This window comes from Scaptodrosophila lebanonensis, unplaced genomic scaffold (genome assembly GCF_003285725.1).
Source record: "Scaptodrosophila lebanonensis strain 11010-0011.00,11010-0021.00 unplaced genomic scaffold, SlebRS2 tig00000043-arrow-pilon, whole genome shotgun sequence".
Lineage (NCBI taxonomy): Eukaryota > Metazoa > Arthropoda > Insecta > Diptera > Drosophilidae > Scaptodrosophila > Scaptodrosophila lebanonensis.
Genome location: NW_022060545.1, coordinates 264,639 through 290,281, shown reverse-complemented (window position 1 = coordinate 290,281; position 25,643 = coordinate 264,639). Strand labels below are relative to the sequence as shown.

General features: G+C 35.1%; 2 protein-coding genes across 2 annotated transcripts in view; one reads left to right on the top strand and one right to left on the bottom strand.

Moving 5' to 3' along the window:
• The window catches only part of LOC115622139 (putative phosphatidate phosphatase), a 132,709-nt gene that overhangs the window by 24,634 nt on the left and 82,432 nt on the right, over nt 1–25,643 (top strand). The window contains exon 2 of the mRNA XM_030515998.1: nt 11,180–11,239. The gene's annotated coding sequence lies outside the window, so the exon portion shown is untranslated. The remainder of the gene's footprint in view (nt 1–11,179; nt 11,240–25,643) is intronic.
• Nucleotides 2,374–3,142, bottom strand: LOC115622142 (surfeit locus protein 4 homolog). The gene has a single exon (XM_030516002.1). It carries the CDS (start codon nt 3,118–3,120, stop codon nt 2,404–2,406), a length of 717 nt encoding a protein of 238 aa, XP_030371862.1. The 5' UTR covers nt 3,121–3,142; the 3' UTR covers nt 2,374–2,403.

The window sequence follows — 25,643 nt, the reverse complement described above, 5'->3', positions numbered from 1 at the left end:
CTCAGGAGAATCTGTATACCAAGTTTGGTTATTCTAGCTGTTATACTTTCGGAGATCCTTGCGTTCATACAGACAGACAGGCGGACAGACAGACGGACAGACAGACGGACATGGCTATATCGACTCGGCTTGTCATGCTGATCAAGAATATATATACTTTGTGGGGTCTACCAAGCCTCCTTCTGTGTGTTCCATGTGCACTCGCACAAAACTAATATACCCTTGTACCCTTTGGGTACAGGGTATAAAAACTAACAGACTGACTTATAAGTTAGTTGAAGACAGCAGAACGGATTTAACATTCATCTTCAAATCATTAAAAAAATTAATCTTCAATGCATTTGTTTGTTAAGTTTTTATTTCATTGAAAAGCGTGCAAAAATTGTCGAATAGTTTGTTTTGTTTGATTTCATTAATAGATTATGAATATGATAGTAAAACTAACAGACTGATTTATAAGTTAGTTGAAGACAGAAGAGCGGATTTAACATTCATCTTCAAAACATTAAAAAAAATTAATCTTCAATGCATTTGTTTGTTAAGTTTTTATTTCATTGAAAAGCGTGCAAAAATTTTCGAATAGTTTGTTTTGTTTGATTTCATTAATAGATTATGAATATGATAGTAAAACTAACAGACTGATTTATAAGTTAGTTGAAGACAGCAGAACGGATTTAACATTCATCTTCAAAGCATTAAAAAAAATAAACTTCAACGCATTTGTTTTTTCAGCTTTGGTTTCATTGAAAAGCGTGCAAAAATTGTCGAATAGTTTGTTTTGTTGGATTTCATTATTAGAATATGAATATGATAGTAAAACTAACAGACTGATTTATAAGTTAGTTGAAGACAGAAGAACGGATTTAACATTCATCTTCAAATCATTAAAAAAAATTAATCTTCAATGCATTTGTTTGTTAAGTTTTTATTTCATTGAAAAGCGTGCAAAAATTGTCGAATAGTTTGTTTTGTTTGATTTCATTAATAGATTATGAATATGATAGTAAAACTAACAGACTGATTTATAAGTTAGTTGAAGACAGAAGAGCGGATTTAACATTCATCTTCAAAACATTAAAACAAAATTAAATTTCAATGCATTTGTTTTTTAAGTTTTCGTTTCATTGAAAAGCGTGCAAAAATTGTCGAATAGTTTGTTTTGTTGGATTTCATTAATATAATATGAATATGATAGTAAAACTAACAGACTGATTTATAATTTAGTTGAAGACAGAAGAAGGGACTTCACATTCATCTTCAAAACATTTTAAAATAATTAAAGTTCAATGTATTTTCATTTTTCTTTTAAGTTTTTGTTTCATTGAAAAGTGTGCAAACATTGTCGAATAGTTTGGCTTTGTAAAGATATCGCTTTTTATTTATTCTATTGAATTTGGCTTTATAGAGCTATGGCTTCACATTCTTTAATGTTTCATAAAAATATAGGAGTGGAGCTTCACTATATTTGTATGAATCATGAATAAATGTTGCCGTTCAGCAAGCCTGACATTGTAATACCCTTTGCCACAAAGAAGTTCTGCCATTAATTTTTTCTTCCACAAATACTTTATAGCATTGGTCGATGAACATTGGTAAAAATCTAAATTAATTAACTAAATTAATTTAATTAATTAATCGTGCCTTATGCGTGTTTGTGTACTTGTACATATGTATGTATGTGTGCATTGAGCCTGGTTATATGGCTATAACTTTTTTTCTGATCAACCTATCATAATGAAACTTGTTATACGGATATATAATTACTAACTGAAGCTATAGAAAATCGTTAATAGGGGGGGAGTGGGGAGATGGATCAGAAAAATGAACAAACTCGTCCTTTCTCGGGCTCAGGAGAATCTGTATACCAAGTTTGGTTATTCTAGCTCTTATACTTTCGGAGATCCTTGCGTTCATACAGACAGACGGACAGACAGACGGACAGACAGACGGACAGACAGACGGACAGACAGACGGACAGACAGACGGACAGACAGACGGACATGGCTATATCGACTCGGCTTGTCATGCTGATCAAGAATATATATACTTTGTGGGGTCTACCAAGCCTCCTTCTGTGTGTTCCAAGTGCACTCGCACAAAACTAATATACCCTTGTACCCTTTGGGTACAGGGTATAAAAATTTCCATACTACTTTTGTTTTTACTTAGAATTGCGTTTTGTTTTTGACTTTACTAATTAATATTTAATTTTTAAAATTTCAAGGTTTTTCCTCTGGTTTTTTGTTGGTTATTCCACCTAAGAAACTCATAAATATTACAACAATAAAAAATTATTACACACTTTATAAAAATAGATGTGGATTCTCAGTTGATGGTTACCTCTACCTGCAAATAACATTGCTTTTCCATTGCTTTCCATGATTCAGATCATTTATTTGCAATCTAGAGCATACAACGATAGTTGGAATATATTGCGGTCATAAACAGACCGCCCAGTAAGGACATTTTGTTCCAGAAGTAGAAACGTTTAAAGCTCCGTTCTGAATGCTGTTCGAACGGCACATTCCACCAGGCGGAAGAATGAAAAGCGTGCAGGGCCGTCAAAGCAATTAACAGACTTACAGCCAGGCGCATACGATAGCCAATCAATATGAAGGCAATGAGAAATCTAATCAGATATCTGTTGAGGGTTCGCCAGTACCAAGAATCCAAATGATGGTATGTTAAATATGCCATAAAGAGAAAAGTCATGCGGGTCTGTCCTCTCGGTTTTCGCAAAGCGAGCAGCAGCAGCAGAGCACTGGCCAGCGCACAGGTATCTATATAGATATCCAGAGTCCAGAACGCAGGATTAGCAACAACCTTCAGGTGCGCCACGAGCGATAGAATGCAGGCGGCACTGCGACGATTGCGATCCCCTATCATCAAAAAACAGCCCGCCATTTCCAAACCCAATAAGGTGCAAACGTAAATGGTGGCGATCTCGCGTCCACAACGCCAAGTCAAACTGACTACATTTCGCTCCATCAGCCAATTGTCTCCATTGCAAAGATATATGATATCGGCGATAAAGTTGGAAAGAATACAGAAGCGTGCCAATACCGAGAGGATGCGTTTAAAAAGGAGACGCACTTGAACCTCAATAACGGTTGTATCCATATTGGCTTGACAGTCTTGGTTTCTTAGGCATCGAAATATAAGTTGTTGTTGTTGTTTATTGTTGTGTGTGTATATAATTTTTTTGTATTTATTTCAATACAAACTGAACAATTTAAAGTTTACGTTATATGTGATTGAAAGCAGCGCTTACTTTGTTACAAGTTCAAAATCGTATAGGATAGATTATAGATTGGATGGAAGGAGGAGGATTGTAAAGAAGTTAACTTGTATCCAAAAATTCGGATCAGTTTCAAGATAGCATTGGCACATACTTAACAGTATTTGATGGAAATGTGTCTTTTATTTCTGGCCGATTAAATAAGTTCAAAATTTTATAGGAAAAATGGATAATTGTTATTAGCGGGATGTGGGGAGATTGGATGGAAGGAGGAGGATTGTAAAGAAGTTAACTTGTATCCAAAAATTCGGAACAGTTTCAAGATAGCATTGGCACATACTTAACAGTATTTGATGGAAATGTGTCTTTAATATGTGGCCGATTATATAACGAAATTTTCAAAGACTTTACTTCATGCAATAGAGTTCTTAACCTTTAAGTGATGGAATTATAATAAACCTAGGCGTCAATTATTTTCAAACTCTTGTGAGCTAAAAAAACGAAAAGAACGTGCCTAAACGTAAACTTCTAGTTTTTCGAAATTGCAACTAATTTTATTTAAGTAAATTAAAGTTATAAAATTTTAAATAAATTAACCAGGCATCACAATATTTTGTCAATATATGTTTTCTTTTTTCTGAGCAAATGTGCAATTCCTTTTGCATTTTATTTATACTTTCTGGTAAACTTTCACATTTTCAAAGGACATAATTGTTGTACATAATTCATTAAAAGAATTCCATTTGTTCAGAAATTAATCACGCTAAAGTCTATTGTGTAAACAGTTTTTCCATATTTAAAAAGTTTAACATTAATTTAGATAGTTCAGCTTATACATTTGTGAATAATTTTTGTATCTTATTTGGAGTTTCACGGACAATAAGTTATTTTTCCAACATTTCTGCCTCCTAAGGGATAATTGAAACCCATATATACTCGTAATTTCCTGATATGCCTTGATTATGAATGAACTGAATATATGTCAGTTAGTCCGTCATTTAGTCAGCCAGTCAGTCTGTGAGTGAGTTTAAAAACGTCAAACATCTCTATTTAGAAAATATTAATACATTTCTATCAGCTGTCTTGGTGTTCCAATATTCAATTTCCAATTCCATTGCATTGTCCTTTAGAGAGCCTGCTGTCCATCGACATTGGTTGTTAGCACTCAAGCTATTGGCATTTATCCTTTAAACTGCTTTAGTTACAACCCTTTGTTGGTTTTTCTTTTCTGCTCTCTCACTATTTGTTTAGTTGCATCAATTTCTCATGCCTTCGACAACAGCGTCTCACTTTGCTTTCAGTTTTCCAATCAGTTTCATTTTCACACACAATTTTCTTGGCCATTTTTTTTCCTGTGATGCCCCCGTTTATCTATTTGGCTGTACGTCTTCCCGGCGCTGATTTTCAATGGTTCGGCTCTGGCCAAAGTGCAAAATGCTGTAAGTTAAATGGAAACAATAATGGGCTTCTCTCATCGTCCGCTCGGCGTGCTTCAGTTTTCCAGCTTTGGAGCTTTCGAGCTGTGGCAGTATCCGTCGAATTTTTTGTTCCTGCTTCCGATTTTTGTTGTTGTTTGTTTTTTTCTGTTTTTTGGTTGTTTTTTTTTTTTTTGGTTATTGGTTTGCACTTTTCACTTTATGCTGCCAATCTGTCATTGTTTGGTAGTTCGATGTTGCCCCTTTGCTTGCTTCATTTGCCTTGCGCAATTGTTTAATTTGACAGATGAATTGGTTTATGGTAAACTTGTTTTGAATGGCGTGTATTGAGCTGTTTAGAAGCCATCGTGTCCATTTCAAAGTTTGTTAAATTGTGTGTCAATTGAGTTTGGAAATGCATACGAAAATAGAGTCACCGATATTTGTGCGAAATAAAACTGAGCCACCTTTTTCCCATTCCAACAGTTTCCAGTTTACTTTGCTAGACATTTTCAAAAAACACAGAAGAGTTTCTATTCACAGCATAGCTGTTGGATTGCTTGAATTGATTGTGAACGTATATTGAATTGAAATAGATTATTTATTTGTCGACATACCAGTTTACAATACCTTATAGTTTCAACTTCAAATACTAGCGAGGATGCTACTGGCGACAAGCCCGACAGTGAAATACCCTCAACCCAAACAAATTTCCGCCGCAGAAGCAAAAAAAAAAGAAGAACAAGAAAGGAATGCTAAAGTCGAGCAGGCTCAACTCTTAAATACCCTGTACCACCCCACAAAAAAGTAATTAAATTAATTTAATTAAATTAATTAATTAATTTAATTTAATTAATTAATTAATTTAATTTAATTAATTAATTTAATTTAATTAATTAACTAAATTAATTTAATTAATTAACTAAATATTCCATGCATGCATAGATACATTTACATTTACATCAGAATCGTGCCTTATGCGTGTTTGTGTACTTGTACATATGTATGTATGTGTGCATTGGGCCTGGTTATATGGCTATAACTTTCTTTCCAATCATTCTATCATAATGAAACTTGGTATACGGATATACAATTACTAACTGGATGTGTCTACCAAATTTCAGTTCAAAATTCCAAGAATTACGGGAGTTATAGAAAATCGTTAATAGGGGGGGAGTGGGGGGGTGGATCAGAAAAAATGAACAAACTCGTCCTTTCTCGGTCTCAGGAGAATCTGTATACCAAGTTTGGTTATTCTAGCTCTTATACTTTCGGAGATCCTTGCGTTCATACAGACAGACAGACAGACAGACAGACGGACAGACGGACAGACGGACATGGCTATATCGACTCGGCTTGTCATGCTGATCAAGAATATATATACTTTGTGGGGTCTACCAAGCCTCCTTCTGTGTGTTCCATGTGCACTCGCACAAAACTAATATACCCTTGTACCCTTTGGGTACAGGGTATAAAAATGGAAGAAGGGCGACCAACTAATTTTGATAAAGTTTGAAAACGATAATAAAATGGACTTACATATATGATTAGATATTATTGTAATTTGATTAGATTTCTCCTTCTCAGGCTTTCTAGCTTATAAGATGCTTCTTATAATTTTTATATATTTTCCTCCTATGTCAGTCAGTTTTTGTTGATATAAATAAATAAATTGACTAATTAAGTGTGTTTTGTTAATGTAGCTTTGGAATTATGAGCAGTATTGACGAAATTCTGCAGCTGGATGAGGGAAGAGGACATCTAAAAAATAAAATAAACTCGTGTTTTCAAAATCCAAGAAATAGGTTGTGAAAAAACAAAACAACGGCATACAATCTAATGATGAATTAAAGAGACTGAAAGTACTCATTTTGTTTAGTAATATTAATTTCTAAATTGAACAGATTAATTCATATAAAAAGAAAAATAATAAGCAGAGCGCCTTCAGATTCATATTTAGTTTAAAGTATATGTTTTGGATATTAGTTTTCTAAATTTTTATACTCTGTACATGAAATGTACAAGAGTATATTAGGTTTGCGGGAGCTGAAAAATGTAACAGGCAGAAGGAGGCGTGGCAGACCCCACAAAGTATATATATTCTTGATCAGCATGACGAGACGAGTCGATCTAGCCCTGTCTGTCTATCTGTCCGTCTGTCCGTCTGTCCGTCCGTATGAACACCTGGATCTCAGAGACTATAAGAGATAGAGACACCAAATTTTGAACGAAGATGCGTTATGTGTGTATTCTATACGAGTTTGTTTTATTTTTTTGATTTTCCCCCCCACTTCCCTCCTATGGGGGTTTTCCCGATTTTCCATTCGTATAATCGCCTATATCTCGGAGACTATAAGACCTAGGAACACCAAATTTTAGTCCCAGATGCCTTATGTGAATACGCAGAAAATGTATATTTTGGAATTCCCCTCCCTCCCCCCTCTACCCCGCAAATCGTAACTCCCGTAATTCTTGGAATTTCGAACTAAAATTTTGGAAATACCCCCAGTTAGTTATTATATGTCCGTATGCCAAATTTCATTATGATAGACCGATTTAACAAGAAGTTATAGCCATAAATATATTTGCTGATGCAGCGCTGCTGCAGCGCTGCTCAAGCGCTGCCCGCGGCTGTTGTTGATGTTGCTGTTTGGTTGACTGCGAAAATGCTTACACAGACACGAATTGATGCGCATAGGCATACATACACTCACACAGACGCAATTGCTATGTAAATGTGCAATTATACACGCTTTACGTGAGTTCGAATACCGAGAGAGGTAAAATCGATCAAATTTTTTTTTTATTTTCTTAATTTTTTTATTTTCTATAATTATTGTAAACATATGTACAGAGTATTTCAAAGTCGGGACACCCGACTTTAGCTTTTTTACTTGTTAGAATTGCAAGTTGCACAGAATTGCAAATCTCCCTAAAATCTTTTCAAAAACCTACAGCTAATATGAAATAAAAGAACCCTCTACCTAATGAAACACTGCTCAAATAAAATCCTTAAAATCTGTATTTGCATTCACTTTCGACTTTGTTATTAGTTTGATTTTAATTCAAGCATTCCCAGCATGGACAGCGCTTTATTAAAAATATTTGATAATTGCAACTCTTTAAATAAAGCTTTCCATTTGTTGTTTATCCAAATGAACAATTCGCAGATATTTGAAATGTAATTTATCTGAAAAGCTGTGAGCATTCGATATAAAAGCATCAAATTCTTGAACATACACATGTAGATGCCCCGTGACCAAGAATTCAATTTCATTGTCAATCCTTTAAAAATCGAAAGCATACAAAACAAATGAAATGCTAGAAAAGCAAAATGCAAACTATTTCAATGAAATGAGCAAACAAAGCGCCTGTCGAGACAACAGCGGCAGTAGCAGGAGCAGTAACAACAACAACAGCAACGGAAGGCAGGAGCAGAGAAAAATAACTAAATAAAAAGTAAATAAAATTGCATACAAAATAAAAGACGAAAGCGAAACAAAAACAATAAACAAAATAGTGAACAAAAAACAACAACAACAAGAAGTAAAACACAAAAGCAATTTAAAGCAGGAAAATTACAAAAATTCTCACTCGGAAAATCATTAAAACATGTCTGAAGGACGATGTTGTTGGGGCAAAAAGATGGCCGGAAATGTGGCAACAACAGTATGTAGGACATGCCAGCAACAACAAATACAACAAAAACAACAACTTCAACAACAACAAGAACAGCAGCAGCAATAAGAACGAAAGCAAAGTGGCAAGCCGTTAGGCCAAAAGGATGCAATTTAGAGTAAAGAAGCATTAAAGTGAATGGCAACAAACGCGAGGAAATTAAAACGAGCCGCTGGAGTGTCGAATGTGGGTCAACCATGGGCAGTTGCACCTGGGACGAGACTTTTGCCTAGAACTGTTTTCTACGAACAGGCGCTAACTATTTAAGTTTTATTCCCTCCCCTCTTTCTTGTTCTCCCTCTCTCTTACAGTAGCTAAAATTAAATTTTCAGCAATGACAAAAGGATAACTAAGAGACGGGGACGCTGGGCAGCGGAAGTTGCGCCCGAATCCTTTTTACGCCTGAAAACTTTTTTAACAAACATATTCGATTAACTGGGTCGTAAATGTCCCGCCCCATTCATGGATATGGAATGAGCAGGATAACTTTGTTAACCATTTTTGTTGTTTTTTCTGGACGCGTTGCCTTTCTCTTCTCTATTTATCGAAAACCACTTGATTATGCAGGCTTAGTCCTTTTCTTTGGTCCTGGCTCTGTTTTTTCCTTTGCCTTATGTTATTTGTATTCATTTTTTTTTTGTTTTTTATTTTCGTTTTCTACAATATATATTTCCATTTTCTGACTGCTTTACTTCTGTTTGACCCAAACAGAAGCTTGAGCTCTAGTCAGCATTGGAGCGTGAAAATTTGTTGGAAAATCCTTTGCCTTTGTGAAACTTGTGCAATATTTATGATTTCCTGGCAATATATTGCAGCAGCCTTTCCATTTTATTTGTTCTTTCCTCTTGTGCGTTGCCTCAGCTATGGCTAATTTATAAATTGCATTTTCTTCAAAAGTCCTACATGTTTGCTCTGAAATCGCATTTCGGGTTTGGTTAGACGGCAACCAAGCCGGCATTACATTTTTCATGAGTTCTCAGTTTGGCAACGTTTTCTATCAATTATGTTAATTTATTGAATCGCCTGGCTTCGCCTGGTTGGTTTTGTTTGTGGCCTAATTGAATTGGTTTGGTCTAGAACTTAGAGCGACTGGGTCTGATGTAATTATGAGGTTTTAGAGTTTGCTGATTTAATTAGACCTAATGGGTGTTGATGATTCGCAGATTGCACTTAAGTGCCTTAAAATACCAAAAGTATACTTAAAGCAATTAACCTTACACTATCAATTATTAATCATTATTATGAAGACAGCCACGCAGTGGGGCCTTCAGTCTTTTTTCGTTGCAAAAATCAAACAACAACAAATATTTCATGATTAATTTCGTATGATTTGATTACATTTTTTAATTTGTCAATTTAATATTACATACATTTTATATAGATTTGAATAAATCAGAAGATTTATTTGAATAATATCGACCCACATATAAATGTTGCAGCTTAACAATTTTCCAAAGTATTTTAATATATGGAATAACTTTATCACAGGTGGCATTGAGTGCTTATAGATATTCTTACCGGAAGACCCATCACAGCTCAATTGCTGCATACAAATGTGGAGCAATATATACCATATCTAAATATCAACTAAAACCACTTTCGCCTATTCAAATTTAAAATTTTTGCACGGCGCAATGTGGGGCCTCAGGTCAAAACAGCTTGCGAAAATTAGAAATTTCATGAAATTTCATCCCCGAGAGATTACGAAAATCTTACCCTCAAAGAAATCGAAATTATAGTTTAGTAGATATGTGCACTCGAAGTTGCTCCGAATTATGGAAAACAAAATAAAAACTAAACTCATATTCACAACTTCGGCCGAATTTGCGAGCAGTCTATATATACAAGTATCCAGCAGATACAATAATAATTGTGTAATTTAAAACAAATAAAAAATTGATGAAAGATATCGACAAATTAAATAAATTAAAAACAAAATACAAATTTAATAAAAAAAAACTGTAAAAAAATAAAGAAATTGCAGACACCCAAAGAGTCGGAGCTGTAAACTGAAAATGAAATTAATTGAATTCTGCCCTCAAGGAACTTGACAGCGAGGATAAGTGTTGTTAAATAAGATGAAGAAACAATAAAAAGAAAAGAATAGTGTTGTAAAATTCGAATTGCCTACACTGATATTTTGAAATACTGCTTTACTGTTAATGATTACTGCAAATTTATGATCAAAATTCAATTATCGTTAGCTTATCAATTATTTTTGTTGTTGTTAGACTAAGGCATACTATGTATAAGCTCTGCATTATTAGGAGCAACATACTTATAACGAAATGTCGAGAAACCCTTTGCAAGACCCTACTCCGGATAGGTTTTCATATGTACCTTTATTTTTATGTCTCGTTGTTTAACAACCTCTTTGGCTGTTTTATATATTGACTTCAAAGCGTGTTGTCAAATGCAATGTTGTTGTTAAAATGCAAAAATAATGCAATAAATTGTATGTTCTTTGTCAGTAGTTTTCAGATTGTGTTGGCCTGCTTGCTCGTTTGTTGTGTGCTGAACAATGTAAGCCCTGTTTGTAAATGAAATTTAATTTATTACGGTCGCCGTGTCACTGTGTGTGTTAAAATCTATGAGGCTAGTTGGTTTCAATATTTTTAAAAGGATTTTAAACTGAATTAAATAATTAATTACAGAAAAAGGCCATTTATGGCAATATACTGCAAACAAAGCCAGAGGCCTGCATAGCACACAACAGGTAGAAAAAAGTATATTAGATTAAATAAAATACAATATGTTATATGTGTAGGGAAGAAGTCGAATCTGGCATTTCTTCAATTGAACATGTATTATTTACTTTAATATCTCTTTTCCCTTTTGCCCTTTGCAGCGAAAAATTTTTAAAGCCTTGATAGCTGATAAACGCTTGAAACGCAAAACTTTCCAACAGGTGAGTCAGTTTTCAATCTATGAGTATAGAAATCACTTGATATTCTCACAACGATTATGAATCATTGAGCACTTAAGCCGGTAAGGCGTTGCTGGACTGTCAATTTGGCTGCACAATTCAATAAAATATTGAAGCGATTGACTGGCGAAATTCAGTTTTAGTGCCCATCGAAGTCATAAAAGCGAAAAGCATACAAGTATTGTGTATGCGAAATAGTTTTACAAGCTCTAACAAGAGTCCCTGTGACTAATATGGTCGGCGATAGTTCAAAGTCGGTTAACAATTAAGCCATAAAAAGAACTGTAAAATGTAAATGCGAAAGCCGCTGTGCATAGCAAATGCGTGACTAAGCAATAAAAAAGTATGTCTACCCGAACATTAAATAATTTCCAATTCAATTAGAAGAAGTAACAGACATACATACGCATCTGAAATGTTAATGTAATTCACAAAGAAATTGTCAAAAGCGTAGACACGCGACAAGCGCAACAAATGACAAAGCCCGAGGATGGATTAGAATTTTGAAGACAAGCCCCAAAGAATGTCATAAAATAAAGAATACTGCATTCAATGAGAAATGAATTTGAAATGCGCCCAACGCCGATTGACAAGCGACACAAAAGCAGCGAGAATCAGAATGGGTCGGATAATAAAATTAGGTAAGGGCTGGGTCTGGGTCTGTGTCTGTGTCTGGGCACCGTTGCAAGAGCCCTGTACGATCGGCTGCATGATATACGCCACAAAAATACTCGTATGCCTCCAGCTACTCAGCTCCAGAAAGCAAATTGACTTCCAGACAAAGGAAAAGACGAGAAAATTAACAACACACAATAAATACACTATTTTAAAATAGTTAGATGATTGCTTTTATAGCACAGTACACCAAGTATGTTTCGCTCGACAAACATTAACTATTAACATTACTATATCTGTGTAAATGGAAAGAAGATAAAACTAACTAAAAGAGACCTTGGGAAATAAAACTAAGGGATAATAAATGTTCGATTTTTGAAACCTATGTTCAAAATTTTAATTTTTTTATTCTATTATTTGCATTATTATTTCAAGAACCAAATGAATGGACTACCAGAGATGTATTATTATCTAATATTATATTTAAAGTGTTTGGATTTGAGACACTTGTATACGTATACATATATATATAGCGTTAGTGTAAATATATTTAAAAATGTTTAATTACTTACAGTTAATAGTAACTTCTGCTTTAAAATGTTTTGCCAGCATTATAAATTAATTATTTAGCTTGGCCTATGTTGTGCGTTACAAATGGTCTACAGATATTATGACAACCAATTGTATAAAGAGCATTGAGAAGAAACCACCGCCACGGCGCTTATCATTCAATTTTTATCACACAAAGGCAGAAGTGAAGTGCATTAAACAAAACAAAAAATAAAAGAAACAAAACTGTAAATTCAATGGACTGTTGAACTGTGGCAGAGGCAAGGCACTTTAGCCCCAACCCCGCACACCCTTATCCATCGCGACTGCCTACATACAAGTATGTGTGTCTCTAACGGTTAGTTAGAATTACGCTCAACTCCCCGGGTTCACACACATGCGCACACAAATCTAATGGTTTAATTACTTGGTAGCCCTCGCAGCATAACCCCGCCCCGATTCGACCGCGTTCCAGTTTTCAATGCATCTTGGCTCTGGGCCTTATCGCTATCTGCTTCAGTTTTTGTCAAGCCTCATTATGAAAATGTTTCTTCGAGCTCGCCTCGTTGTCCGATTATTGATTTCGTTTTCTTAATTAATCGCATTCGTCATTTGATGTTTGAGTTCTGCTCCGATGCTATCTTTTTGCTTGAATTGTTTCGGAGCATTTTTGTTTGGCTTTCAAATTAATTGCCGCGATGATTTAAAGCTGCATTTATGAGGGCGATTCGATAAGCCGAGCCACTAAATGTCTTTTACGGACGCATTAAAAACGATAAAACGGTGCACAATGACGGCTGCTATTGATCCGAGTTGAAGTTCAAGTACTTAAGTGAGAGCTGATATGAATATGGCAATTAAAAACTGACTATATGAATGTCTGGCATTTCAATAAAGTTTTTTGGTTGACACTTCAGTTGTGGATCTTAAATAAATAGAGCACGAAATAGGAAATTTAATAGTAATGTAAAGTGTTGAGAATAATAAAGCAATGACAGCACTGATATTCTTTTTTATTCTTTTTTATTTTAAAAGTGGGTCAATTTCGTTAAAACACTGTCAACTCCATTTCCCCCCAAAAAATGTTTCATTGTCAGGTACCTTATGAACCTCGTACTGGTTTAAAAGGTCCTTAAAATTATGATGGTTGCAAGTATATCTTAACTATCGGCAATTGTACCAAACCATGTACATATTTCAACACATCGTAACAATCAGCTCTATATATAAGCGTCATCAAACAAGAAATATGAATTGAATAGTATTTTGAACATTACAAACCATAAGCGTATGAATACAAATATTTCCGATTCCATAGGAAAAGGCCGTTAAAAGTGCTTCAAATGCGTTTCGCATTAAATAATATTCTTTAAGTGGATAACTCTTTAGATGTCTTTTAGTTATCAAATAAGATTTAGAATAACTTCAAACTTTTTTATTTCGTCAATAAAATGTCTTTTCTATCCCCCCCAAAATAGGTGTCAGTTAACTTATGAACTTCATACTAGTTCGTTGGCACGAGGTCCTTAAAATTAAAATGGTTCCAATACAAAAATTTCAAAATATCGTAACAATCATCTCTATATACCATCAAGCAAGAATTGTGATGAATTGATTGAACTAATTAATTATGCATTTAAGAATATTGAACATTACAAACCATATTCCATAAGGAAAGGCCGTTAAAAGCGCTTTAAAGAACTTTAAAATATACATGCTTTTCGCATTAAATAATATACTTCAAGTGGATAACTCTTCAGATGTCTTATAGTTGCCATCGAATCAGATTTAGAATAACTCCAATTTCTTTGATATTTTATAGTATTTCACATGAAAAGCGTTCGAGTACAAGAACATCTGCATCTGTGCATGATTTATGTCAAACGAAATGTTTCTCTCAGCAGCCATTTGAATGCAAAACCAGACACATACAAGAACTCCCTGAGTCTGACCCACAACAAGGGCAAAGGAAACCGAACCCCAAAGCCACAAACAGCTAATTTCAATGCTTTTCAAGTGTCAGCCGAAAGAAATCAATCAACAATTGACAAGAGTTGACGAGACGCACCAAAAACAAGAGAGAGAGATAGAGACTCACGAAATGCGGGGGGCGTGCGTCTGCGATGTGCATTAAAATTTAGGGAAGGAACCAAATGAAACAACAACAACGAAAACACTAGATAATGTTAATGTACAAAATTGTTGAAAACGCCAGCGAGATGACGTGGCGACAATTACGAGCTAATTTTGGAAACGCCTAAGCGAATCCGGCTATGGGGGATATGGCGAACAAGAGGCTTGCAGGCATCGTTAATCATACTTGAAAGAGGCAGTTAAAAGGGTTTCCTTTTTCGTTTCTTTTTTACTTTATTGTTGTTGTTGTTGTAGTTGTTATGTTTGTGGACTCAAACAATTGACAAGGAAATGCAGCGCCGCTAAACAAATAAACAAATTCGAGGGAAAGTTGTGAGACTGAGGATGGAACAGAATTGCCGGCGTCTTGCCAAACGATTATTGATGAGCCAGCTGCCTTGCCGAGTGCCGACCGTATAGGCAAAATGTCGGTTTGTCCATTTGCATTTGGGCTGATAAGAGGAAACAAAAAGAGATATCCGGATACAAGATATGAGTCAGAGATAAGTAAGCGATGCGCCTTTAAAAATGCAAATGTGTGGCCAGCTGGATGGCCTTACCCCAACCAGTGTGGCAGCAATTGTGAAGGTATAGCTGATAGCACAATATATACTTCTACATTAAATAGGCTTGGAAGTTGTGTGAGTGTTCAGTGATGTCCGATAAGCATCGCTAGGAATGTTTTAATCATCTCTTATAATGGCAATAGCAGTAATGTAAGAATAAGCGAGTGGGAGTAATATTTTAAATAAAAAATTATTCTTCAATCTTCCACTAGATTCTATAAATCTTAGACATAGTTTAGAATATTATTCACGAAGTACTTGTACAGCATTCGGGTTTGGTCGAATTTAATTGTCTTCTCACATTTGACAATCTTATGGAATCAACTAAAAAAGGATAGTACAATATATACATTAAATAGGTTTGGAAGTTGTGTGAGTGTTCAGTGATGTCTGATAAGCATCCTTAGGAATGTTTTAATCATCACTTACGATGGCAAAAGAGTAATGTAAGAATAAGCGAAAGTACTATGAATGTCAACAAAATAATACAATCAAATACCATAATAGAAAATTATTCTTCAATCTTCCGAAGCTAGTTAGTTTGTATTTGGTAGAACTTATTTGTCTTCTCACATTTGACAATCTTATGGAATCAACTAAGAAGAATAAATCGGTTTTGGTGCGTACAGAAATTGTAACAGAAATAATTTTAAGCTGCAGCATTGTTTATCTACGGAAATAGGTTTGTCTCTGTATTTTATGTAAATACAGGAAAATTTGAAAAGAATACAAAAATATTTTCTGATAATACAAATGAAATATGAAATACGATGTGGGAGAAAAATGCAACCTTAGATACTGAAAAGGGTTCTAAGGCTATTTAAAAAAAAAAAAATAAACTTAAAAGTTAGTCTATAATTTTTAGTATATTCAGTAAATTTTTATACAGGTTCCAGCTGCTTTAAGTTAATATAAATATTTATGTAAGTAAAGTAATGAAACGAAAAAAACAATTTCCTCCTTTTTAAATGTATTCCTTGCACAATCCACTCCTATACTATTCTACCCCAAACTAAACTAAACTATCAAATGCATTACAAAGCAGTAATTTTTGTTGGAGTACCGAATAGTACGGGTATGTCATAGCGATGCGAGGCACCGATTTGATCCACAAAGTAACTCAATTTTCTCTTTATTGCCGCCACTTAAAACATTAATTGCTGCCGTGTGAAGAGGGAGCGTCGTGGTGGACGTTTTAGTTGTGCATATTAAATTACACAAAATGTAAATTAGTTTGATTTCAGTAATGTAAAATAAACAAATTAGATTTGATGTGAAACAGGCTGGCTGCAGCGGCATGGCCCTCCGAAAAGGGATGCTTGCCAAGCTGTGCCGCAAAATTGTAGGAAAGGAAAAAGAATTTGTTTATGACTCATATTTGTTTGTACGAGTCTGTGTTTGTGTGTGTGTGTGTGTGTGTGTGTGTGTGTGTGTGTGTGTGTGTGTGTGTGTGTGTGTGTGTGTGTGTGTGTGTGTGTGTGTGTGTGTGTGACCCGCATTCGGGTGTAATTTTACACAGAAATAATTCAGACCGAGAACACAGAGCACAGGACGAAAATGCCATCCTTACTCAGGCGTCTTATTTGCCAGCCCATTGGCTTGCCTCTCCCGCCAGCCTTTCCTCTTAATATGGATCGTTAACAAAGCGTGTGAACACAGTGCCACGAATTTTAATAAGATGTGATCGATCAGATTAGGTCGATCAGTAGGAACTCATCACTTAGGTGTCATCTCTTTTCAGCATATTGGCTCTTAATATTAAACAATAAATTTAATTAATATCAATGCAGTGGTATTGGATTAGATATTTGATTACAATATAGATTTTTTTAAAGATAAAATTATGAAATTAAATATATATCCCAAAATATAACTTAACTTTAATGAATGTTTTAAGATTTATAGGGTTTACTTAATCCTATTCTACTCTATACGTTTTCTTTGATTAATTGGAAGGAGTTATTGCATTCACATTTATATGGAAATTCAATGAAATATTTACTTTATTCAAAACAGAGCCCAAAACTTAATGTCTCAACTATCGTTAACAAGGTCATGTCTGTACTTGAACCTATTAAAAAGAATCAAACGATCGCTCTACTACCAAACTTTTCTTTATCTCCTCATGCATTTGGACGAAATAATTAATTTCGTTCCCTGCATACCGACTAGGAACTATCTTTCCTTTTTATTGTATCTGGATGCACAGCTTACTTCGCTTTGCACAATCGTTTTCGGTTTTTCATGTTCAGATTTTAATGAACCTTATCATCTACTGTTAGAAGAACACCGTTGTGGGTCTGTGCACAGCCTGCTGGTAGAACCCCAACGGGTTGGAGATTTCTCTTTTTTTTTTCTAAATGAAGTGAAATTAAAATTAAGCTTCATTCTTCTATGTAAATGATTTTACTTTTAGTTAGTAAAGTTATTCTACATTTTTAAGTTTTCTCAGACTTAAATGCTGCTTTAAAAAAAAATTTAATATTTATGATCAGATTTATTTTTATATCAATTTAATATAAAGTATAGTTTTCATAATTGATGACGTAATATTGCTATTACTTTTTAAAATTATTGTTTCAACATCTGCTTCCATTTAGTTTAGAGACATGGTTGAAAATTCGAAAAATTATAAAGTTTATAGGGGTCTTAAGGAATTTAGATATACAAATAAATATTTTGTGCATTTTATTTCTTAAGTATCGAATTTTATGTACATCTAGCATTAATATAAAAAAACTTCGTTGAGCATTTTGGTTCTTTTGCGGAATCGAAAAGTATGAAGAATAATAAAAAAAAATGTCTATGCCCATTATAATTACTAACTCCCCATCTTATTTTTGCTTACATTTTGCATTTTCTCAGCCCACTGTGCGGGCAGAAAACTTCCAAAACGTAGGCCGAGCGCAAGGAGTGTGGCAGACGGCGGCCACAGGGACAAAAAAAAAACGTGGACTGTCGCTTGTTTACAGTAAGGATAAAGCGGGAAGGATTCTTTTATTATAATTTTTTCACCGCATACTTACACACATGTGCAGCGGCATTTCAAGTGCGTCTCGGTCGGCCCAGGCGCACACAGGATATGCAAAAGTGCACTTGAAAATTTATTTTTTTTCTCTCTCTCTCTCTCTCCCCTTTGCTGTTGGCATATTTGAGGTTATGTTTATGTGGCATACAAGCAATTTTAAGTACACAGTTGGGCAGGGGCTTTCCTGGTAGTCTGAGTCTCTGCATGTCTGTGCTGGCATCTATTTACACAACTGCAATAATATTTTTGTCGCCAGAGTTCAGTGCCAAGACAAAGAAGGAGAAAATTCGCCTCAGAGCCGGCTGTGCCGATTCACTTGGGCTCTTTGGCTGCTATTGAAAAATTTATATGAGCTCCAAGTTTTTCAACAGCGAAAGTGATTTATGGCGGCGAACTGCAGTCGAAGTCGACGTCACAGTCGACTTCTTTTGTCTGGTCTATCTGAGGCCTCAGCTACTTAGAAGTGCAATTGCTGAGGCAGTTCCTCTCGCCGTTCTCCCAATGGTGCATTTTAGTTGTGGCAGTCCTGGCCCGAATTGTGGCAATAAATTAGTGTTTTGATTTTGCTGCAAGCTGTATGTGAGCGAGCAAACTTTTATCGCCGTCAAGTTCTTAAGTTGCATTTTTTATTCATAGACTGCGATAAAGTTTGTGATATGTCGTTAGAGTTGCGTCTTCGCAAAGGGTCTTCAGCTTGTTCTCGTACACACAGCTTGATTGCCAAAGAACAAAAGACATTTGGGGAGCATTAAAGTCAAACTCGGTTCCATGTCAAGGCATATTCTGAACCTTATTATGTCTCTGCAGTGCCCAAGCAATAAACACTTGAAAATTATTGTTATTGTTGCCTGGACGCACTTTTTTTTTCTTTTTTTTTTTGGTTATGCCTAATTTGAGGCAATCTGCAGTGAGGCAACATGTGAATGATTGTGTGTGACGACTTAATAAGCGTGTCACTTAGCAGATCACACACGTAGTGGTCCAACAAGCAGCCGGCACATCTAAGGGGAAAAAATCTGGGAAAAACCAACGAGTACAGCTCCAGTGTGCGGCTCAGAAAACAGAAATTCAGTACTTGACTTACTGCTTTCAAATTCAATGCACTTGGCTCTAAAGTCTTAATAATAATATGACAATATGACAATCCTGTTTAAAGAGAGTAATCAAACATTTATCTATTTCTCATTATATGATCACAACAAATTTAAGAAATGAGGCAAGTCTGTTAAATAAAATATGAAACAGATATCAGGGTGAAAGATTTCAAATCTTTAAGTGAAACAAATAAACCAACTTGACCCCAAATGCTAACATTAATCCAATTTTTTATTGTTTATATGCATAAAATTGTGTTTTAATAATAACATTAAGAATTAGTGAGTTCTACATTCATTTGTTAAAGAAAGACACAAACTTTGTGCGAACAAATGGTGGAAGTAATAGACTTCAATTTATTGTGAGTGCTCAAAAAATACCTAATATTACGAATATTTGTGTTATATATGATTGATTTAAATGACTGCTGCTTCATACGAAATATTTTAGACTGAAGCTTACCATTAGGACACAAATATTGAGATTTGTGATATCTAAACAAATAAATTTCTGCACATACCTGAAAAGTAAAAAGAAGAACATTAGTTAGCTATTATACAAGTATGTATGTATGTATTGATGTGTAAAAATTATTGTATTTCTTAAACATATTTTCCTTTTCCTGAAGTCGTACACAGCCTTACAAAAAAAGTGATTTAGATTTTTGAAGAACGACTTGAGATTTTAGAAAATTTTTAAAAAGGAATATCAGGAATATAAAAGAATCAATTTAGGGATCACGAGCAAATTCGAAAATTTTGGGGATTGAACCAAATGAATATCTAATTTTTTTTTGGCAAAATCATACCTTGGATCCAAAAACCTGCTTTTTTCGAGTGCAGAAAACCTTCCTTAAATCATACGATATTAAAACTGGTTCTACTTGTAGAACAATTGAGAGCTTTTTCATAAAAGAGGAGTACGAGCGTACAATATTTGTTGTTTTTCGTTTGGAAAGCCTGATATTTGATTGACAAATGTTTTCTGTTAATTAATCTTTATTCTATTATGTAGTATTGGATACATAGTGTATATGTTTCCTAAACATAAACATTAACAATGATTTCTGATTATTAATCAACAATTTCTGATCAATGTGCCATTAAGAACGACATCTGTTTTTGTTCGCCAAAAAGAAAATGGGACTTTATATAAAATGCATCGCAATGCTGAAAAGGCAAAAAAAAAAAAAAACTGCTATGGCACGATTGTCTAACAAATGGTACTTCCTCTTTCCCATCGATTGACTTTTTTAAAATATTTACCTATTCAGGTTGACTGCAACAGTAAGTGATAGTTTAAGGTTGCCTTTCATAATGCTGCATTGACACTTTTAATGCCAGTTGGTTTGAAAGACAATGCGGCACAGCCGTGCAAACAATTGCAACATTCTTTTTGCAACTTTTACCACGTTAGTCTCAGTCTCAGGCACTGACTCTGAATGCCAAGTCAAGCTTATTCGGGTCAGGCAGATGCCACAGTGGCAAGTTGCAGGCAACAAGCTTAGCTTCACAGGCAGGCAGACAGGCAGCATCATCGTCATCTTCTTTAGAATGAATTGAGGAAAGAAAGCCTGGGCACAGTCCCCTCATTCTTCATAACCGTCAAGCACACCGATACACACACACACACACACACACATACATATATATATATATATATACATTAAGTCAGGCTGGCACACACGATTGTGCATATTTAATTGCTCATTGCGCGGGTCGCGACCAGCGGAGGATCGCACAAGACTGACTACATTATTTTGACAGTTGGCACAAATTACTGACTGCCAACTTTCTTCAGGCTTCATTGTCAGTGGCTCTCTTCATGGGATCGCGCCAGAGATGTGCGCGTGACAGCACACTAAGCTGTTTTACAAACTGCTAAAGCTGGCGAAATATCGGAAACACTGTACATTTATCAATTTTGAAAATTAATCTTTTACAAATTCTCAGCTTCTACAAAATCGATAGATATATATATTTCACAAAAAATTACCAGGAATTGAGGTCATGGTTTGTTTATCATTTTGATTACCAATTAGAATAACATTCAACCAAAATATAGAATCTAATGATTGTATAGCTATTTCCCTTCTCAGCAGATTTTTCCATAGACTTACTGCGAGTAGTTCGAAAAGTTTGTGAATTATAAGTCATTGTTTTACAATAATAATAATAATAATAATTAATTTTTGTGGAATGCAAAAGTACAGAAATAATAATAATAAAAATATAAATAATAAACATATTTTTCATCGAATAACTAGTCGATCCAATATTTATTAAAACGCGTAAATATATGCATTTAAAAGTAAATATTTGAATATAGGATCTTCAATTACTGAATACCTCATTTACTTAATGATTTGTAATTTATTGAAAGGCAATTAAGTATTCATTTAGTTCATTTATTATTAATGATCCCTAGCCAAATATAAAGGGAGATAGTGGTATCATCTTTTTATTAAACAAAAACTTGAAATTGGCATACATTTTACTTAATTTAAAATTTGTTTCTCTCGTAGGGAACAAATCATTGCAAATGCTTTGTGAATGAAAATCTATAGCGGACTGATATATTACATGTAAAATTTCTTTACTCATAATAACTGTTATAAGAAATTTAACTTGAAGTCAAATTTTAGTAGTACTTTTTGAATGGGCACCTCATTAGTTTGATTTCATTTAACAAACAAAACTTGTTTCAAAGCATATTTAAGTTTTATTTATCATTCTATTATTCTATTCTGATGTAGACTTGAAGTAGATTTAACTATTCTTATCAAATCACGCCACACGCACATCTCTAGCTCGCAGGCTTGTTGCGCCTGCGCCTCACATACAGGCACTTCTCTTTTTTTTTTGTTGTGGTATGTTGTGTGTCGCCTACGCGCGGCATGTCTCATTTGCATTTGGCTGGCGTCATGCAACATTTGTTGGTGCTGTTGCTGTTGCTGTTGCTGCTGCAGCAGTAGTTGTTGTTGTTGTTGTTGTTATTGTTGCATGTTGTCATAAGCAGCAGCTGTCAATTGTCGTTTGTTGTTGTCAAAGTCAAGAAACTGCTACTGGTCCGTGAGTTGTCTGCAGTTGCAGATTGTCACCTCGTGTCTGGTGACCCAAGAGGCAAGCGAGTACATATTTTATATGCCATTTACATATTTTTTAACTATTTTTCTTCTTCTTCATCGCCTTCATCTGGGAGTGAAACTTTCCAAAGTCGCTTGGCCTGGGCATGTCCAAAATCATGGCCATTGCATTAAGAAAAGAAAAAATCATATGCAAGTCAAAGTTCAACATGTGCCGTTTTCACCGGACAAGGGGAGATGGTGATGGAGAGGAGGGAGAACGGAGGAGGAAGAAACAAGATTTGTACAAAAGTTGTTGTTGTTGTTGTTTTGTGGGCTGATAAAAATCATAATTGTTACGTAAATATTTGGTCAGCTATAATTGCTTTAACAAAAATATTGTATCGCATGCCAACTCTTGCGTTAAAAACAATAATTTACATAATTTTTTTTTTCAAAACGTAAAATTTTCTACAAATCACGCACACGAAATGCGAGTTTAGGTTGCAAGCAACAGCAACAACAACAACAACACCAACAACAACAGCAACAACAACATCAGCAAAGCAGTTGCCCAAGTTATCCAAGTTATTGATTTATGCTCAGCCTCTCGCAACTTTATAAGTTTGTGCCGCATCATGCTGCAACATTATTTCAAATCATCATAGAACTTTTGTTTGCTTTGAGTTTGTTGTCTTTTTTTGTTTTTTTTTTTTGGGATTTGGGATTTGTTTTACTTTTGGCATATCATCGTTGGCATCAGGCTGAAAAATGCATTTATGCATTGGGGTTAGCACTGTGGCAGATAAAGCATCGCTTAGCAATCAGCTGCGATCATCTCTCCCTCTCTCTCCCTCTCTCTCTCTCTTTCTCTTTCTCTTTCTGTCTCTGCTCTCTCCACATCCCTCTTGATTCCTGGCACAGGCAACAGCATCATTAAAAACCACTCGAACCGAACGAACTAGAGTCTGCCTGCGTATGTAAATTAGGTTATAAGCGTTCGAGATGTGCCGGAAAAGGCGACGGCCACAGAACAAGAAGAAGAAGAAGAAGAAGCAGAAGAGAAAAATGATGACGAAGAAGCCGGGCCAGAAGTTGTGGATGAAATCTGAGATGCAGTTGGAGCATTGTTTGTGTGCAATACTTGAGATGTCAATTGGTTGATACAGCCAGCATTAAATGTTGTTCTGCATTCAAATGGGAATCATTCGGTGGAGTCCGAAATATTCTTTTTTCCCAAGATGCATTTTGGATGCTGATAGGCGTCTAGTTTGTGTGTATGTGTGTGTGTGTGTGTGGGATTTGATGTGTTTATAAGTAGGGCAAAAGTATTTGTTAATAGATTGTAAATAATTGAAAAGAGCAGATGGTAGTTTTTAGATATGCTTTTTAATAAAGACTGTCATAATTTCATTTGAAGCTCACAAAAAAATTTAACACAATTGCAATAGTATCTCATATATTCAGTCTCAAATATTCTTTGATTCACAGACAAGTGTAGTCAGATCTATCATTAACAATTAAAATAAAAATTACTTTAAGGCATCTAATTGCTAATTCGGACATAGAATTAGCAGCACAAATGTTGACATATTTTTGACGTATATTTAATTTTTAAGCATCTATTCCAAGCGGTTGATTCTTATTTTAGATTTTTAGATAGCGGTAATTGATTTATAAATTTAAATATATATTTAATTGAAACTTAAATATTTCAAAAAAAAAAGTTGTAGATTATTGAAAAACAATGTTCCAATACTTGTATAGTATGCAAGTTCTGCCAAATTCTTAGTATTTCTGTTCATCAATCATTTCGATATTTAATTTTTAGAACATTTAATTAGTATTAAAATTCTATAGTGGCTTTTGAAAGACAATTATTGCCAAAATATGATATCTGGGAGTGTAACTTCAAACTTCATTGTAACTTGAATGGTTCTCTTTTTAATTGTTAATCATTTGATGATTTATGTAGCTATTCAAATATCATCAGTACTGCTATATTTGCAAAGAGAAATAAACATAATAATGATTTGCATTCTTTTAGCTGCTTAAAATTGTACAATTGTGATTCTTCTATACTCAAAGCTTTACATTAAGTTCTTCGCCAACTGCAGAAAGTAGAAAATCTCTGAGTTTATTTCAAAAGAAAATTGAAGAAACTTCATTTCTCTCCCCTAAACGGAATCATTAACTTCGTAAAGAGCTTATCTTCTTGGTCAAGTTTTTCTATCAAGTCACATGCCTTTTAGTCATTGCCCATTAGTGCGGCAGGCTCTCCAACGTTTCTCACATACTATTCTGTACATATGTGTACATACATTTATGCATACCTCTCTGGTCCTCTCATTGTCTCTTCAAGCGGCACTCAACAAGTTCTAATAGGCGCACACAAATGAAGTCTTGGTCGCCTACACAACGTTTACCTGAGCAGCTAGTATCGGATCCCAGTACCCGTCGCAGCCCACGCACATTCTCGCACACTTGGACGCCGCCTGATCCGTTTGAGTCCCATCATCCTCGACTGCCTGGCCCCCGCTTCCTCCCAGTCCTGCAGCCTACCGGTTGGCCGGTAATGCGAATGCACATTGCATTTATGCAATACGTGCCTTGTTATTGTTCTGACGCTAACCCACCGATATGCCCTGCACCCCGTCCGCTGTCCGCTGTCCACTGCCGCACACCCACTGGCCAGTTAGGCTGGCTGGTTGGTAGTTCGTTGTTCGTTGCTGGTTCGCTTAGTTGCTGGCTCTGCCTCTACTTGCATATAATTTATATGCATTTGACAGTTTTGACTGATTTATCGATGCAAGAGCATGGCATACATAATGCGTGCCATGAGCCAACTTTTCCAGGAAAATCGGGAATAGTCATCCATATGTGCACACTCACACACGTTAATTTTGCATAATATGATCAATCCACTTTTGGGTTTGATTCGTTACCACTTCAGTTGTAATTGAATTTTTGCTCTGTTTTCATTCTGCATTGTTTTTCCTCCTACTACTGTTAAATATTTTTCATTTTCTATAAGCAACGAAAACAAAATTTATTGTTCTGTTGCGGGCGTACATTCATGCTGTTGTTGTCATAATTCTTTGTAGTTGTGTGCCATTCAAAAAATACACAAACAATAACAAAATCTACATACTATACAGACTATATAGTACATGGCTGGCATTTCCGACGTGACAGCTGACAAGTGGGGCCCGACTATAAGTTTTGGTGGTCGATTCTCGTTAACAGCCTCAGCCACTCCGACTGAGTCATTCTGTTAAGTAACAGCCGTGGGGCATGTTAATCAACAGATGCCGCGCTTGAGGTTCAATTTTATTC